Source organism: Hylaeus anthracinus, unplaced genomic scaffold (genome assembly GCF_026225885.1).
Source record: "Hylaeus anthracinus isolate JK02 unplaced genomic scaffold, UHH_iyHylAnth1.0_haploid 3, whole genome shotgun sequence".
Taxonomy (NCBI): Eukaryota; Metazoa; Arthropoda; class Insecta; order Hymenoptera; family Colletidae; genus Hylaeus; species Hylaeus anthracinus.
In genome coordinates this window covers 14,908,718-14,926,151 of record NW_026535284.1, presented here as the reverse complement: position 1 = coordinate 14,926,151, position 17,434 = coordinate 14,908,718, and the positions used below count along the sequence as shown (strand labels likewise).

General features: G+C 32.9%; 4 protein-coding genes across 9 annotated transcripts; 2 read left to right on the top strand and 2 right to left on the bottom strand.

The window, feature by feature from the left end:
* Positions 1 to 126: 126 nt before the first annotated feature.
* LOC128894385 (rho GTPase-activating protein 11A-like) lies at positions 127 to 4,444 on the bottom strand. Of its 3 annotated transcripts, none has more exons than XM_054156079.1 (6): positions 3,587 to 4,444; positions 3,315 to 3,507; positions 3,001 to 3,175; positions 2,859 to 2,931; positions 2,028 to 2,785; positions 127 to 1,955 (listed from the first exon to the last, which is right to left on the bottom strand). In XM_054156079.1, exons 1-6 carry the CDS (start codon positions 4,280 to 4,282, stop codon positions 701 to 703), a joined length of 3,150 nt encoding a protein of 1,049 aa, XP_054012054.1. In that variant the 5' UTR covers positions 4,283 to 4,444; the 3' UTR covers positions 127 to 700. The 3 variants fall into 3 exon arrangements, with proteins under 3 accessions (XP_054012054.1, XP_054012055.1, XP_054012056.1); XM_054156080.1 differs by having other exon boundaries at positions 2,859 to 2,928; XM_054156081.1 differs by having other exon boundaries at positions 3,351 to 3,507.
* A 227-nt stretch (positions 4,445 to 4,671) lies between these two features.
* Positions 4,672 to 6,975, top strand: LOC128894388 (aldo-keto reductase family 1 member A1-like). Of its 3 annotated transcripts, none has more exons than XM_054156087.1 (7): positions 4,672 to 4,938; positions 5,441 to 5,529; positions 5,609 to 5,773; positions 5,847 to 6,050; positions 6,124 to 6,240; positions 6,319 to 6,713; positions 6,792 to 6,975. In XM_054156087.1, the coding sequence occupies exons 1-7, from the start codon at positions 4,812 to 4,814 to the stop codon at positions 6,838 to 6,840; spliced, it is 1,146 nt and encodes a 381-aa protein (XP_054012062.1). In that variant the 5' UTR covers positions 4,672 to 4,811; the 3' UTR covers positions 6,841 to 6,975. The 3 variants fall into 3 exon arrangements, with proteins under 3 accessions (XP_054012062.1, XP_054012063.1, XP_054012064.1); XM_054156089.1 differs by lacking the exon at positions 4,672 to 4,938 and adding an exon at positions 5,225 to 5,321; XM_054156088.1 differs by lacking the exon at positions 4,672 to 4,938 and having other exon boundaries at positions 5,219 to 5,529.
* LOC128894386 (DNA replication licensing factor Mcm5-like) lies at positions 6,701 to 9,777 on the bottom strand. Of its 2 annotated transcripts, XM_054156084.1 has the most exons (8): positions 9,527 to 9,777; positions 9,206 to 9,461; positions 8,949 to 9,121; positions 8,152 to 8,833; positions 7,639 to 8,072; positions 7,306 to 7,577; positions 6,992 to 7,224; positions 6,701 to 6,840 (listed from the first exon to the last, which is right to left on the bottom strand). In XM_054156084.1, the coding sequence occupies exons 1-7, from the start codon at positions 9,676 to 9,678 to the stop codon at positions 6,995 to 6,997; spliced, it is 2,199 nt and encodes a 732-aa protein (XP_054012059.1). In that variant the 5' UTR covers positions 9,679 to 9,777; the 3' UTR covers positions 6,701 to 6,840; positions 6,992 to 6,994. The 2 variants fall into 2 exon arrangements, with proteins under 2 accessions (XP_054012059.1, XP_054012058.1); XM_054156083.1 differs by lacking the exon at positions 6,701 to 6,840 and having other exon boundaries at positions 6,859 to 7,224.
* Positions 9,778 to 10,079: 302 nt separating this feature from the next.
* LOC128894363 (uncharacterized) lies at positions 10,080 to 13,752 on the top strand. Its single transcript, XM_054156045.1, has 3 exons — positions 10,080 to 10,313; positions 10,731 to 13,048; positions 13,133 to 13,752. The coding sequence occupies exons 2-3, from the start codon at positions 10,754 to 10,756 to the stop codon at positions 13,346 to 13,348; spliced, it is 2,511 nt and encodes an 836-aa protein (XP_054012020.1). The 5' UTR covers positions 10,080 to 10,313; positions 10,731 to 10,753; the 3' UTR covers positions 13,349 to 13,752.
* The last annotated feature ends 3,682 nt before the right edge of the window (positions 13,753 to 17,434 follow it).

Sequence of the window (17,434 nt, the reverse complement as noted above, 5' to 3'; positions counted from 1 at the left end):
ATTGGTCGAACGTAAAAGAAACGTATTATGTTTATGGTACATTTAAACCACGTGGAATGCCTCGGCATTTGTACATTTACCTCACAAACAAAAATTATCTAATTTAATTTGTGATTAAATGAAAGGTGAATGATACAATATATATTAAAAATTTAATTAAAATTTACAAAACACTGGTACATTGACAAAATTCATTCTATAAATGGGTAATATACATTCTATTAAATGGCACTAATATAGGAATATCAAACAAGAGAAACATGTATACAAATACATACGCTTCTTTTTTATATTTAAAAGTATTTCGACAATATCATACCAAACACTACAGTAAAATTTAATAATAATAATATTTTATATAACTTTTTGGTGTGAAGAAAAATATAAAATTTTGTCGTTTCTTTTCTTAAAATTTTCAATTCTTTCATATCAGTATAAATTATATAAAAATCATTTGATGAACTTACTCGGCTCGTACACTATAGGCTTATTAGCATTCTCCTTTCTATAAATTTGTATAACAACTTATTATACATTTAATTATACGAGCACTCTGAGTGAAAGTGTAATAAAAATATTCTGTTGCTTATATGGAATCCTATATTAGAATCGATACTGTTGTATTTATACTAATATAAAAGCTTGAAAACTTACGCTTAAATTTTAGAACACATTTTTAACAGATTTGTACATTGTCATACTACGCGTGTCTACTAACACTCCTTGGTGTTTTTAATATACTTTTAGGATTCTGGTATTTCGGTGTTCCCAATTGACTAACAGCTTTCAAAGGCGTTCTACGGGAATCTACATTGGGTTTTCTCGATAATGTCTTAGCACTTTTAGGTGTTTTTACAGTTAATGGTTTCTTAATATGCGGAGTTCTACATAGTGTATTACCATCGGATTTATACATACTTAATCTCGATTCAGGCAATATCGTATCCATAGGTAATTGATTTATTAAAGGTAGGCCTTTTGCAACCATGTTTTCTTTCTGATGAAGTTCTAAATCAGATACAACGTCGAGTTGCTTATTCATAGTTACTTGTAATGGATTGGAAACTTTCATACCAAAATCTTGAGGAATATAGTAACACAAATTAGTTTTTTGGTGATTTAAATTCGAAGCTGTGCCTTCTGTTTCCATAGCGATATGGGAAGGAGAATTTTCAAATATCAATTTTGTACTTTTATTCTTCATATTTTTACTCGATTTTCGACATAATTCAGTACTTTCGCAAGAACCTGTTAGAGCATTTGTAAATTGATTATTATTTGTACTTAGCCAATTGTTCTTTTTACTTGACACGGTGTTTTGGACGTGTACTTTTGTTGTACATTCATCAAACAATTTAGCCTTAGCTAATACCATTCCTGCGTTCTGGGTCCTTAATTTTGCAATCGACGCACGGCCAGTTTGGATAACCGGGGTATTCGATTGATTTTTTGATTTAAAATATCCCTCGGCATCTTTCCAGGGCATATTCGATTTTTTCCAATCAGACTTTGGAGTCAATGTCGCATGCGCGTTGTTTAAAATAATGTTACGCTGACTATTCGTCTTTTTTAATTTTTCAACTTTTTCGTTAGAAAACATTCCTCCATCTGTAAGCTCGCTACCATGGAAAGAGGAAACTCGTCGTACTGTAGTGTGGGTTCGACTTTTTATTGGTTGAAGTGCTTCAGTTCCAATAGAATTTACACCGTGTTTTGTTGGATATATCTTTCCACTATTAAATTCGTTGCGTACATTATTCAGTACGGCTTTATTTTTTTCTTCTTCCCAAAGCGAGGTAGACACAGGTCGTAAATGGGCGCGATCTTCTGTACGATTTGACAAAAATGCTTCTTCATTATGAAGATAACCATTATTTGACTCTTGGTTAGATTGTAGTTGCTGTAAATTCGATCCATGAGAAATATGCCATGAAGCGGTTCGTCTAACGCGTTTACTGCGAATTAAAAAAAAGATTAAACAATTTTTATAAATAATAAAAATTATTATAAAATTACGATTTATTCACCTCATAATCCTGTCTTGCGATCGTCTTCTTAGACTACCTATCTTCCGAGCACTAGGAGATCTTATGATCTTATGCTCGCCTGATCTTCTTATTTTGAGCTCCTTTCCAAGTTTTCTAGCTAAATAATCTGTCGTCGCTGTACTTTCGATACAAGATTCTTCTAATGTTTTTTCATATGCAGTTTGTACTTTTTTCACAGAATGTGGCGACAAACTCGCGGTTTCCTCATTATTTACGCAACCGAACTCTTGAGAAAGTCGCGATTCAATTGCTGAAACCCTATTTTTAATTTCTTCGTATTCGCTTTTAGGTATCGTAACGTATTCTTCGGATTCGTTGCCCATAGACGTGACTTCCAGGTGTGAATATGTTTCAAAGTTATTTAAAGTCAGCTTTCCTTGTAACGGGTATGAGTGCATTTGATCGAAATTATTTAAACTTTGTAATTCTTCCGAATTTGAACTCAAGTGCTTTTGACGTTTATTAATATTATTATCATCTTTTTTTGTTAACAAGACCTGCTCGTCGCTATCGTCTGATAAATTAACATCTGCATCAATGAACATATTATTATATTCTGTGTGAAGTTCGTTTGTTGCTTCGTTATCTTTTAAAATTAATTTTAATTGCGAGGAACCGTCGCTATACGTTCTACATTTTCTTTCTGAATCACACGTATTAGAAACAGAACTCCAACGTCGTTCTGTATATGAATCAAAATTATTTGTAGATGATTCTGGATCTTCGTCTACAGTTTTCTAAAAAAAATAAAATATAAAATGTATAAAAAATATACATGGATTATTAAACAAGATATGTAAATATCCTTACTGGCTTCCTTGGTACAAAACGATCCAGACTAAGTCTCATTTTTTTGGATTTATCTGCTTTATCTACAACTCTTCTAAAACAGAGATTAAATAATAAAAACAAATTTAAACATTATACATAGCAGTCACATTTAAACACTCACTTTTTCTTTGTACTTGAGGGATCCAAGCGTTCAACAACTTTTCTTTTTTTTATAGATTTATTATTTGATGCTTGTAACAAATCACAATTTCCAGAAAGTCTCTGATTATCAGATGTATTATCATCATCAGGTATAGTACTCTTGCCAACAATCTTTTTTAAACCATTAAACATTCCTAAACAAACAAGTTATCTAAATTAAAAAGTTATGTATATGTATGTATACTTGAAAAATTGGCATCCTATTTTTTATTACATGCAATGAAAGTTTATTATTAAGGAAATAAACTCCTATGAACAGATTCGCAGACATACTTAGATTGAGGTTGGAAGCACTTAGATGTGGCTTACGTGTAAGGCTTCCACTGCGGTGTTTCTTTTTTCTGGATTTTGAACGAGAATCAGACACATCTAATTCATTATCTGTGCTTCCAATAGTTTCCATAGAAATAGCTTGCATTATATGATCTGGTAACACTCCAATACCCTCTGCATTTTCAATTAAAGTCTATAATAATGTTTATAGAATAGAATGAATACAATCTAATATCACTAAAATTTATAATTTATTAAGATAAATGTATTACCTTGACGACAATAAAATGTAATTCAAGACGCATTTGTACAGCTGACATGGTTGCTTCCTGCAGAGGCATGATATTTGGTCCAATAACTTTTGCTAGATTATCGATACTCATTTTATTCTGTTTTTCATACAATGATACCTTCCTCAAGAACTCCATGAAAAATGCCAGAGTATTGAGATGATGTGGTGGCAGAAGGATACAAGCTAACAATAATGCTTGTACACGATAAACTTTAAGCATGGCACAGTGCACAAATAAATCATGATAAGTAAAGGGAATTAACGGTTCCGGCAAGTCTCTAAAGAAGGTCTTTAAGCAATTTGCTACGTCGATTGCATTATGCTTTTCTCCCAAGGTTCCACCATTGTCTAAACGAACTATTAATTCTTTTTGTCGAAGTTGCGATCCCGCCTTTCTGAACAACCCTTCTTGAACGATATGTTTTTCTAAAAACGTTGCAGCTTGACTGACAAAAACTGGCACGTGCACAATACCACCCGAAGACAGATTCACAACGTCCAACGGTTGATACGACAAAGGAGTCTTGAAAACTTTCTTCGATATATGTTTAATTCCTTCGACTCTTTCGGTTTTAAACATACTCTTTTTAAACCGATATTTAACGCCATAATTACGAAGATTGCTAACAACTGAATGATATACTGCTTCTTTGTGCATAACATCGTAAATTAACATGTTTATACGTTAAAGATCTAGATCGTTCAGTCATAAATTCTACTAAAATATTCTCTTTTTGTCAACTATACAAGAATATAATAAAGTTTTCATGTTTTACATCGAATGTAATCAAACACGCATTCGCCTTGAAGTACTTATCAGTAGTTTACTGTAACTGACGTGCAGTGTTGCCAACTGTTACGATCGACTAACTTTTGCAAAATAAAATGATATTTAACACGAATTTAAGACGAATAACATAGCTCTTCTTTTTTAATACCAAAAATTAAACGCTCGAAATGTTGTATGTACCAGTTGTCAGTATTTTACAAATTATATTTCAAAAAATGTTTTATGTTCTAAAGTTTGAGGCTAGAAAAAATATCGACCACGCAATATCGATAAACATTTCGTTCGGCAACTTAGCGCGGGAAAAGTATTTCATAACTTTCCATCGCGTATCTATAATTAATACGCATTCACTATTACGAATTTGCTATTAGGATCAATATTTCCATAAATCTTACAATTTCGAAAAAGCTTTCCAATGTTTTCCAAATGTTTACGTATGAATTACATATTAACCCATTATGGACTAACCTGTCCATCTATAAAATATCAATTTGTCAATTGTTTATTCGTAACAAAACGACGATACTCAATTCCATCATCGTGTATGTTACAACATTTAATTTATTTAATATTTCTAGATCAAATATTTATTTTGAAGATCTTCAAAGTACTCTCTTCTGAAGTTTATATTACGACGTGGAGCATAGTAACTGGATTATTTAAATTTTCTTTTTGTATTGCTAAATGGAAATATAAATCGAAATATACTTTTAAAAATATCAACATTTATCGTCGCGCAGAAATTGCTTGTTCGGAACTTCGAAAAAATGTTACCTTTAAAATTCGCTACAGATCAATATGTGTCTCTATGAGATATATGTTACAAGCTCTGTTCCTCTGAAAACGTGGACATATGTATTCAGAACAGTACAAGGCTGATCTAACTTTAGAAATTGATTTTGTATCTAAATAGCACAACCAGAAAGTAGTTAATTCTTGTATACTTAAAAATAATACATTATTAAAAACAGTTACAAACACATAGCAGTTGACAATAATAGTATAGTAAATTATTCAAAGGATTTTAACAATTATCTTTCATAGCATTAGGTCAATCAAAAGAAAAAACTATGCGCTTGGTACGATTGTTGTCAGGATATGATATGCCTACTGTGGGCTTGGGTACATGGCAGGTGATTTGATAATAAGTAACATTGAAACCAGACTTAAATATATTATGAGAGTGCTATAAAATTTTTCCTTTCCTTGCAGGCTAAACCTGAAGAAATAGAAACTGTTGTGACAGCTGCTTTGAACATTGGTTACAGACATATCGATACAGCATTTAATTATAATAATGAAGAAGCAATTGGGGCAGTTTTAAAGAAATGGTTTGCAGAAGGTGGAAAACGTGAAGATCTTTTTATTACTACAAAGGTAATGTCTATTACAAGATACAAAAATAATTTTTGTGTATGCTAAATGTAGGAAACATTTATTTTTTTTTTAGTTACCCCATTATGGTAATCGTCCATCAGATGTGGAAAAGTATATCAAGTTATCATTAAATAAACTTGGTTTGGATTATTTGGATATGTACTTAATTCATATGCCCTTTGCTTTTAAACTGAATGAATCTGCTTGTGCTCCAGCAACACACGAAGATGGAAGTTATGTATTAGATCTTGATACAGATCCTGTTTCAGTGTGGAAGGTTTAACATTACGTCAATATTAATCAATTATTTGTTAATAAAGTATAAATAATTATTCTTACAAAACTTTTAGGAAATGGAGGAGCAAGTAAGAAAAGGTCGTACAAAATCCATAGGCTTAAGTAATTTTAACGAGGAACAAGTGATAAAGATATGGGAAAATGCCCAAATTAAGCCAAGTAACTTACAAGTAGGCATTAAAAAACCGAGACAAATATTTTATATACCGAATGGATCGATTTACGGATACTGCTTTAATTGTTATTAGGTGGAGTTACACGCGTATCTACAACAAAATTCACTCCGAGAATTATGTCAGGTGCACAATATCGTTGTAACAGCTTACAGCCCTCTTGGATCACCAGGAGCTAAAGTGCACTTCAAAACGAAATACCATGTTGATTTAGAAAAATTTCCAGATATTTTAGGGCATCCAATAGTACAACAAATAAGCACAGAATACGAAAAGTCTACAGCACAAATCTTACTACGATACTTATTACAATTGGGCGTTGCTGTAATTCCGAAAAGCTCATCTCCCGAAAGGATTAAGGCAAATATTGACGTATTTGATTTTGCATTAATGGAAGAAGATATGGCACGTTTAAAAACTCTAGATAAGGGTGCAAGTGGAAGAATCTTTAACTTCCTATTTTTTAAAGGGTATGTAGATTCATTCAATTTGGTAAAAAAAAAAAAAAAAAAAAAAAGGTCTAACATTTTTTAAATAATTTTTTTCAGAGTCGAAAATCATCCGCATTATCCATTTAAGGACGAATTAGTATCGTAACTGAAACAATTATCGATATATAGTTTGTGTTCTTGTATATTTATACATTGGAAATTTATGACATACACCACGCGTAAATGCACAATATCATAATAATAAAATGAAAAATACATAGTACATTAAATAGAAAAAAAAAAGAATGTATCCTTACATTTCACTGGAGTCTGAATAACATTTTACGTTGCATACGATGCTGAAGTTCTCCACGACGTATCATTGTGTGTATAACTTTGTAAATAGCACGTTCTGGATACGCTTGCTTTACAAAATCTTTGACAATATTTTGTTCGGATACTTGATTTCCTATCGGAAATCTACGTTTCAACTGTTTCTCGATGCGGGACAACATTTCGTGATCTTCGTCCGAGGTAAATCCTTCCGCGCCTATTAAATTGTTATTTATGTTTGATGTATAAGCATGCTAAGAATAAGTACATACATATTAGTTAATTAATTTTAGATTACCAGCTAACGATCCGGACATTGCAGCATCTAAAGTAGAAACTTGGAAAAGTCTGAGAGCTTCGTTGACGTGGAGTTCCGTGGCAAACGGCTGTAAATGCATTTTCGCTAACGATTCCGAAATTCTTATAACAGCTTCCAATTGGCGGACGGTTATGGGAATAGATAATCTCTTTTCAGTATCCTTCTCGTGTTCTTTCGTGCTGGCTCGCATTACTACGTAACGATTCTTTAATTTCTCTCCTGCCTCTTTGCTAAGTCTCGGACCGCAACGTCTATTAGGACATATAAACTAATTAGAAATCAGAAATTTCTTTTGAAGTAATAAGGTCTTACGTTCTGCAATAGTGAATATATTTCTTCAGTATATGCAACGGTAGCTCTCCTTCCGCGGACACTTCCGTAATTTGACCAGCGTTTGTATGAATGTTCATCACATGTTTGGCTAACGTTATATCCTTATTTTGCTCGTGCTCATCTTTAACGATGAATATCATATCGAAACGCGATAAAATCGTTGGCATGAAGTCTATATTTTCTTCCCCCTTTATATCATCCCAACGACCGAATATCGAATTTGCTGCCGCTAGAACAGAACACCTAGTATTCAGTGTTGTAGTTATTCCAGCTTTTGCAATCGATATTGTTTGTTGTTCCATAGCTTCGTGTATCGCGACTCTATCGTCTTCTTTCATTTTATCGAATTCATCTATGCAGACTACACCACCATCTGCAAGAACCATAGCACCTCCTTCCATAATAAAATTTCTCTATAAATTAAGCAAAATTTCTTCATGAAAACTACACGTGTATATATATAAATTAAAAGTAAAAATGTTAGTAACTTACAGTTACTGGATCTCTTAAGACTGATGCTGTTAGACCAGCTGCTGAACTTCCTTTCCCAGATGTGTAAACCGCGACTGGCGCGACTCTTTCCACAAATTTTAGTAATTGAGACTTAGCTGTACCAGGATCACCCAACATTAAAATATTAATATCTCCTCTTCTACAAAGACCATCAGGCATTCTTTTCCTAGATCCACCAAACAGTAGGCATGCTACAGCTTTTTTAATATCCAATACACCAAAGATACTCGGTGCTATACTTTTTGCAATTCTTTCATATAAATTTTGATCTGCAGCTAAACGTCTAAATAAGTCTTCTTCTTCATTTGTAACAGTTGGATGAGTACCACTGCCTGTATCTTCTCCATCCACAGAAATACCAATAACTCTTATATATGGAGCTCGAACGCCGACTAATGTTTTATCTTTTGCTGCATTTCTAGTAGCAGCTTTAGTAACCTTTTTAATAGAATATATTCCCAAAATGAGAACTCTATTGCCTGGTACAATTCTGTCACATAAATAACGATCGCAATACAATTGCAAATGGCGTGGCATTTCACCTTGCGGTATTTGATCTGGTAATTCTTGTAATTTAAGAACTTGAAAATCAATACAATGACATTTGTCTGGCATTATGAAAAATGGATCCAATGGACATTTTGGTCGACCTGCTTGTTCTCTGTTTAAAAACAATTGCAAATATATTGAATGATATCTTTAAATATGTTTAATTTGTTATGTGTAATGTTATTGACGTCATTTACAAAATATATTATCAATTAAAGCAAACTTACGTTGAACATTTTCTAGGCAAAACATATCCTTCTAAACCAGGCTTGATAGAAATATTAGTTTGCATGTTTCTGCAAGAGCGACATTGTATAGAAATCTTTGTTGCTTTTGATCTAATTCCAGATGCAGAAATAACAATGCCAGGTATTTTGATAAGCTTAGAAACTGCATCAGGCTAAATAGGATCAATGCATTTTAATATGAGAAATTTTATATATATTTCTTATTATTATAAAAAAATCTAAAGAATGAATTTTACTTTCATGCCTCTCAAAGAACTTGGATGAGCGTCCGAAGACAATAATACTTGTATGTCTTCAACTTTCTCCTCCCCTTCGGGTCTTGGAGCAGTAAGTTCATCAGCCAAGTCTCTTGCAGCTTCTTCCAATATTGGTAAATATTCTGTTGGTTGTTTATAAACTTTCTCTGCAAGAGACTCATCGAAAGCTGCTAAATCTTCCAAATTAACTTCCACCCAATACTGACCAAGATTGTAATTGCGTTTCAAAGTATCTCTAAAAAATAAATACCATAGTTATCTTAACAAAAATCTACGTTAGAATAGCAAAATTTTAAGTACCTGTATTTATAGTTAAAATTTCCTTCGTGAAATTGCCTAATAAACTCCATAAATTTCTTTTTGAAAAATTGGAGATTAGTCTGAGATTCATGAGTATCGCCTACTGAAAAATTATCGGAAAAGAATATTCCTGGGTCGTCGAACCCTTCCATTGTTTATAATTCGTTTAAAATAATATATAATACATAAAGTAAACAGTAGTATAGGCCGCTATAAATTTGGCGGGAAACGGAAGATTTTCTCTCGAATGTTTCAACATAGACAATGAGATTAGGAGAAGCGACATCTTCAACAGTTTTTACAAAGTTCATGCGAATAATCCATAAAGGACACAACTCTTTGCAACAATTTATTTTTTATAATGTCCATAACAAATGAAATAATTGCAAGAAGAAAATCAAGGAGTGGCCCTCTGGTGGTGTGTAGAACAAGTACTTCTACAAGTTTTGCTTATTCAATGGCGATCTAGCCAATCAGAACTCGAAACAGCTATGGGCTGTTCACATAGAAACGATGTTTGATTTTTTACATGCTGTTCCAATCTAGTATATATTTTTACATAATTTCTACGCCGATTACGTGCGATTTTCTACGTTGTTTGTCATTGTTTGTATTCTGTTTGTCAAACGTATACAATTACAATACACGCTGTATTTTCGCATCATTATTGTTGAATTGTAATTGATTCATACAAGAAAAGAGAAAGTAGAATACGTGATTCACATTAAATCGTAGATGAATCGTTTAACTAACAATACTGTGCCACTATTTTGATGCTTTCGTCGAAGTAAGTAATTTCATATGTTTAAAGATACTCTTCACTGTAGAATTATTGCAACATTTTGATCGAAGAATTCATTTTGCTGGCACTTTGTTGCTTACTATTCTCGGAATGTAGACGCAAGTGTAACAGATTGTTGCAATTATTTACGAAAGAAAGTTCCAGAATCGCGAGTTTTCAATTATTTATGAAAACTGACAGAAATATCTCACCAGAGTCATTGGTATAATAGATATAAATTATTTTTTTTTTCGAATACTATCAAATATATTTATTAAACATGGTTGTGTTTATTAAACATGGTAATGACATATTAAATTTTCATATCACGTTGCATTTTCTAACCGTTTTCAGTACTTTTAACATATTCATAATCAGTTATAAATATTACTTGTTATTCATTCACATAAATATTTGTTTCAGATTTAAATACACCTTATGGAGATATGCCTCCTTGTTTAAGAAGAAAACAAACCTCATCAGTTGCAAATTCACAACAGTCACAATCAAGGAGTAGTGCATCACATTTAAGAGATACAAAATCTGTTACCAACAAAGATTCAAAGGAAAATGCCTCTTCTAAAGTACGAAATACCCGATCAGCAATTTTGTCAAGAAATACAATGGCTGAGAAGGAGGTTGGTATTTCAACGGAAGCAGTAAAACCTGTTACTAAAAAAGAAGATCAAACTATTGTAAAACGTAAAAACTTAAGAAAAGGTACTGGCCAGGAAGTACCTGCAAAAATAAAAAATGTTGCACCACGTAATGTTTCGAATACACGTAAGAATCAAACAAAAAGTATTACGAAAAAGATTAGCAAAAAGGTAAATAAAAATGATTCTATTTTGCGGCAAGTATCGTTGAAAGAATCGTTTTTAAATCAGTCAAAAATAAAACGGTTACGTCCTCGTCGAAATATTAAGAATTACCAGGATGATGATTCATTAGTAAACAAACATCTGTCGCCCAGAAAACGCTCTAGTATTGTGTTACTAAAGGAATTAAAAACAATGCCAATTTATAAATATGTCTCACCTGAAACTTCTGTCAAAAATGCAAGTGAAATTTATGAATTCAAATTTGATAGTAATGATTCTAAAGAAAGGTTACCAAAGAAAAGGAAGAAAAAGCGTACTGTTGCTAAGAAAACGGTTACGCGTAAAAAGAAAAATATTCCTGAAACACGCAATACACAAAAAGGTGAAGTTAAAGAAAAATTAACAAATGTGGAATCCGAAGTAATTCACGAGAAAGATGAACCTTTAAAAGAACAAATTTGTGTAAAACCTTTGATTAAAAATCCAGTCAAAGATGATTCTGATAAATGTGTAAAAAATAATGTAGCATTGAATAAAGAACTAACAAATACCAATGCAGAAAAAACTACAAGTAATGAAATTACGAGGCCAACAATTAAATCAATAGAATGTTTGCCTAATAAAAATATTACATTAATGGATAATTCACAAATATCAAAGTCAGATGAGTTTAAGCCATTTAGACCAACAAATATTTTTAACAATAAATTCCTGGTACAACATAAAAACATGTTAAATAATTCGCTATTCGATAAATCTTTATCGCCGATTATAAAATCATCCGAAAATTTCGATCTAAATAGCCCCTGGAGAGCACCCCCTTCGTTATTTACATTTTCTCAAGTGAAGAATGTATTTCAAAGTACACCACAAAACAATAAATATGAAATTTATGGGAATAGATTATCACGTGCAATAAATAACGAATCTAAAAGTTGTGAAAATATTACAACAGCAAAAGATAGTTTACTCAAAAATGACGAAAATGTAAGCATGGAAGGATATGTAAATACTAACAATATCAAAAGAAAACATCCTTTGATTTCAAGAAAATTTGGTACAGAAATCACAAATGTAGATCACTCTGTACAATCTCCTTTGGGGGACGAAATAAACGAACGAGTAATAAGTGACGTTGAAAATTTACAACCAAGTGTTCCATCAATCAATGTGATTAATACGAGTAATACTTTCAAGTCTAATGATACTGAAGATAAAGAAAATTCGGTGTTAAATTATCAAAGCCCCAAAAAAGTTCTTAAGAAGACAAGAAAAAAGAAAACTATAAGTCCTCAAAAAATTCGGAGCGCGGAAAACTATGAACAAAAAGAAAATTTAGATCCTCAACCTGGGCCATCAGGCTTGCAAAAAAATGTACCTTTTAGCGAACAAAGGATATTAAAACAGTCAAATTTAAATAACTTTTTAAACGTAATGGAAAAACCACAACAAATTGCAATTGAAACACCTCACGGAATTTTTAACGATGCACCTTCGACGCCAATTAGTAGCAAATCGATAAGGAAACATAATAAACTTAATATGGATTTAAAAAATGCATTTGGTTTTAACGACGATAATTTTAATCAAGACATATCTTTCACTGAACATAACAACGAAAATGCGAAAGATATAGAAAAACGCGACTTAAAACCATTCCAAAAAAAAACGATTAAAGACATACAAAATAATTTTTTACCGAAACAATCAAGGAAAATTGTGAGAAATAAAGAAAATGTAGAGAATAAAGAAATAGAATTAAGAAAATCACCTGCAAAAGTGAAACAAAATCACATTCCAATAGATGCTACTAACTTCTCGGATACATTCGATGTTTTGTCTGAGTTAGATGAAACTTCAACACAGAATAAATCTGATGTTCCACTGTTTATGGATTTGGAGCCATCTCATTTTACACAGGTATTACACGTAACTATTAAAATTCAATTTTAATAATAATTAACAACGGCCTTGGATAAATCTTATTTATGTTTATTTTTTCAGCCTCCAAAACATTCGTATAAACGGAAACGTAATGTGAAATTCAGTTTTTCGGATGAAAGTGACGAAGGAGAAGACGAAAATTTGGAGAAACATGAAGTAAAACGAAAAAGAGCTAATAATATGAAAGAAAAGGATAATAAAAATGTAATCAAATGGATCGAGGACATTAACAGAACATTTGCAGAAGTAGATGAGCATGAGCTTATAGTCGAATGAATTTTCAACTATAACTTTTTCAAGATATATTGCAAATAATATTTCTACCGATAGTGTAAGTTTATATTCTTTTATTATATTTTATAGTAGTAATCTTTAATATTTTTAGTTATATATTAGCACTTCATTTAGATACGTGTACATATATATTTTTTTTTTTTTTTTGTCAATATATAAATTTATAAACAAATTAGCTTTATATTCTTTGACTATGTCCAAAAGCATTTAAAGTTTTACTCGCATAATTTATTATAGATGTAAAGTGATAACTTAATGATATTTGTTATAAGTAACTTTTACATAACTATTTTTGTATAATTATTAGATTCCTACAAAAAAAAGGAAATAAAATACGTATATATAAATAAGAAATTAATACAAAATAAAACTTTATCAATTATGGATCTATGTGTACATTATTTCAGTACATTTAATATACAATGTATTTATGCATTGATATTATTTCCATTTTCTGAATACTATACCAGGCCAGTTTTCGAACAACGTGTTTCCATTTCTTTCCTATAGATAGCAGTATAGTTAAATGTTGAATACTACTTATCCTGTAATGCACATGTGTATACGTAAACATGTTTGTATCGTGTATATACAGCGATCTTTTAAAGTTACCTACACACTTATGCACACATTAAACTTGATTAAAACACTTGATTATATATGTATATATATGTGTGTGTGTGCGTAATCTACTGTACAAGAAACTCCTATTTCGTAACGCGTACATTAACATGCTTAATTGTAATTCATTATCATAGCTTGACTAACTGGTTGTTGACCTTATACCTGCTATAAGTTAATACGTGCATATTACATAAGAAATAATCGTTCGTCATATAGATCGAAAATAAAATTTCTACAAAGGTATTTATCGCGAAATAAACGTTTGCCCGTCCGATTGAATTACACACGCGTATAAAATTCGTGTCGCATCTGGGGTCTTCTTGCAATTAGAATTACGTAAGCTGAAATTAAGTTACGAAGTACAGGAAGATAGAGGGGTGATTTCGGTGGGATCGAGAAGGAACGATGTTTCTCTATTTCGTTACGAACTGTGACACACGATTCACGACGATCAGCCACGACACAGCTCTATGCTTTTTGCACTAGAATGCATTTACATGGAGAGAACTCGACGAGAAGTAGGTTTCGAACGAAGATAGTGCGTGGAAGAAGTGCTTTTATGTACACATAACCAATCCACTCTGGAGAAGTGCTATTAGACGGATTGAACCGTGCAGGACAAAGTCACGTTCCGTATTTTACTATTCGTTTCGTCCATTATTTTGCTTATGAATTTTTACAGTCCCTCTTATTCTTGAACGTTATGGCAACCGAGGGTATTTATGAAAATGTAAATTCCAAGGTTTTTCTGACCGTATAACCCGCGAGAATTAACGAGCCATGTAGCATTCCGAGTTTGTTTTCACACGTGACAATATGTTTCTCCTACAAACGTCAAATATCAAATGATTATTTACGTCGGGTTTTTAATCGTATACACGTCAAATTTAGGTAAACACTCGTACATGTATATGAATACGTGCGTTCGATTCAAGTACGTGTATGTACACGCACGTACGCTACCAATTCGAGTACAAAAATGTACATTTCAAGAAAAAAAGTCTTACGAAGGTGGTACAGGAGTCTCCTACATAGAGGACGTATTTATAGTTACGCTAGACACGTATGTTGTGTTCCATACTTGAATAGCCAGTACACACTATTGTATTACATGCAATTCTCTCACGTATTATGTATAGTTTATCGTCACTATCGAAAGTAATCAACGGATATTTTTCAATTGGCGTTGTATTAAGCGTCGGAATTATAACATTTCCATTATACCAATTATAACATTTCTTTTTTTTTTTTTTTCGGTATCTAGTAGTCTCGCAAGTAGTCTCGCAGCACTCCTTTTTGTTTCAAATCTCTTAGAACGAATTAAACACGTACAAAGGTATCGAGTCATCGTGCTAAGATCAATATTTGGATAGAAAAATATGGCAAATAATCGTTCGTTGTTTCATGTAAATTCGTAACAAACAAAAGTTTATTATATCCAATTACGTAATAGAAGCGCATCGGTTATGATCGATATATTTATCGAACGTTGGGAGAAAATCGCCCATAAACGTTCCATTTCTGTTTTCAAAACGCGACAGCTAATTATTCCGAATCGTACGGTAGCAAACATGTCTGTATACAGCTACGATCGATAACACATGCATTGAACGAACAAGGGAAATCGTTTGTACGGATTTTGTCGTTTTTATTCGGTATGTGCGAAAGCTAATTCGTTGTTTCTTGGTGCAACGTTAGTAAGTATGCAATCGGCGAAGCGCCGTTTGACTGGAGCGGATATCTCATCAAATTAACATCGCTAAATATATTTCTACGCGTAATACTTGCTACCCGCTGGTCCACCATTAATTTCACCGTATAACCTGTAGTAATATTGCACCGATCCACGGTTACAACAGGACATCGAGAAACTATACTGTTAAAAGCTATATCGGATAGTAAAATACAAAGTTCTCGAATGTACAGATGTCGTACGCTGCTTTCGTGCAATTATGTTGTTTCGAGCGTTATTAGTGGAACGTAAACGGGCTTTTCGATACGAATTCAAAAATCCAGATGAAAGTTATTGTTCAGGGTATGTAACGTGTGAAAGGAAATCTGCGTGTAGCTATCCGATTTCAAGTATGAAATTGAGTGCGTATAATAAGCCATAATACAATTATGTGCATGTAACTACATGCAAACTTTACAGTGCAAAGTAGGTCGACATGTATGTATCGCGTCAAACACATCGATTTAACAAACAATGTAGCTACCTTCGTGATACGTTATACAGGGTGTCCCAAAAATGTTGTAACACCTTGAAATGGATGGTTCGGGAGGTGATTTGAAACAACTTTTTCCTTAGCGAAAATGTTGTCTGAGGCCTCGTTGAGGAGATATTAACGGAAAACGCTGACCAATCAGAGCGCGAGGATGCCGTTGAAGCGGCCGCGGTAGCGAAGGCTACGCGCTGAACGGCCGCGTCAAGGTCCTTCGATGCATGTCGAGTCACTTGTTCGCATACGAGCGCGGCCGCTCAGCGCGTAGCCTTCGCTACCGTGACCGCTCCAACGGTATACGCGCGCTCTGATTGGTCAGTGTTTTCCGTTAATATCTCCTCAACGAAGCCTCGGACAACATTTTCGCTAAGGAAAAAGTTGTTTCAAATCACCTCCCGAACCACACATTTCAAGGTGTTACAACATTTCTGGGACACCCTGTATTTACTTTATATATTTGTATTTACGAATCACTAACAGTAGTTTTTAAGGAATACGAACTAAATTACGGATTCTAACAATTGATTTCGTTATATTCAGTACGCGACGGACCTTGCAACCAAGTATTAGCTCCTAAGTACGCATGTTCTACTTTGTTATCTTATGTAAGCTACAAAATCGCAGGAAATAACGCGAAAAGTATTCTCGGTACAAACAATAAATTTGTATTAATTAATATTATTAAGAGTGATATTTGTCGTGAAAGATTTTCGTTGAAAAATATTTCGAGTCTCCATAGCTGTTCGCGATAGATCGTGAACATGAGAACTATGCCGCGTTATAAAAATGCATTTATCGTTGCGAACGCACTATAGAAAAGTGTTAACACACGAACAGAACCTGCAATGAAACGGACCTCGTTGTACGTTTCGCATGAAACTCGTAGAAACGTTACTTCTAATTAAATACCAGTAGCTCCGCGGAAAGACAACCACTTTCTATTTACGATTTACAAGCCGAGTTTACCCGATTCGATCGAGCACTGCCAGAACCAAAGGTTTCTATTTGGTGAAGTTACAGAGAAGTAGATATATGTATAGGAAAATATCGAAGTAACGCGACTATTGCATGCACGTACTTCAAGCACAACGAACAAAGTCACAGGAACGTCGTCGCGAAATTAACTTTAGAGACGTTTCTTAATTTGTAAAAAAAAAAAGTGTACGATATCGTTAATGTTTCTACGATGTGATAATTTGGAAAAATTCGATGTTAACTTTTC

Bases quoted from the DNA above. Each gene is read 5' to 3' on its own strand.
- LOC128894385 (XM_054156079.1), bottom strand. From the start codon at position 4,282: ATGTTAATTTACGATGTTATGCACAAAGAAGCAGTATATCATTCAGTT. The intron at 3,508-3,586 runs GTAATACATTTA...ACATTATTATAG, and splicing joins TACATTTTATTGTCGTCAAG to ACTTTAATTGAAAATGCAGA. The intron at 3,176-3,314 runs GTATGTCTGCGA...TTGTTTGTTTAG, and splicing joins TGCTTCCAACCTCAATCTAA to GAATGTTTAATGGTTTAAAA.
- LOC128894388 (XM_054156087.1), top strand. From the start codon at position 4,812: ATGTTTTCCAAATGTTTACGTATGAATTACATATTAACCCATTATGGA. The intron at 5,530-5,608 runs GTGATTTGATAA...CTTTCCTTGCAG, and splicing joins TGGGCTTGGGTACATGGCAG to GCTAAACCTGAAGAAATAGA. The intron at 6,051-6,123 runs GTTTAACATTAC...CAAAACTTTTAG, and splicing joins ATCCTGTTTCAGTGTGGAAG to GAAATGGAGGAGCAAGTAAG.
- LOC128894386 (XM_054156084.1), bottom strand. From the start codon at position 9,678: ATGGAAGGGTTCGACGACCCAGGAATATTCTTTTCCGATAATTTTTCA. The intron at 9,122-9,205 runs GTAAAATTCATT...GATCCTATTTAG, and splicing joins GTTCTTTGAGAGGCATGAAA to CCTGATGCAGTTTCTAAGCT. The intron at 8,834-8,948 runs GTAAGTTTGCTT...GTTTTTAAACAG, and splicing joins TTGCCTAGAAAATGTTCAAC to AGAACAAGCAGGTCGACCAA.
- LOC128894363 (XM_054156045.1), top strand. From the start codon at position 10,754: ATGCCTCCTTGTTTAAGAAGAAAACAAACCTCATCAGTTGCAAATTCA. The intron at 13,049-13,132 runs GTATTACACGTA...TTATTTTTTCAG, and splicing joins AGCCATCTCATTTTACACAG to CCTCCAAAACATTCGTATAA.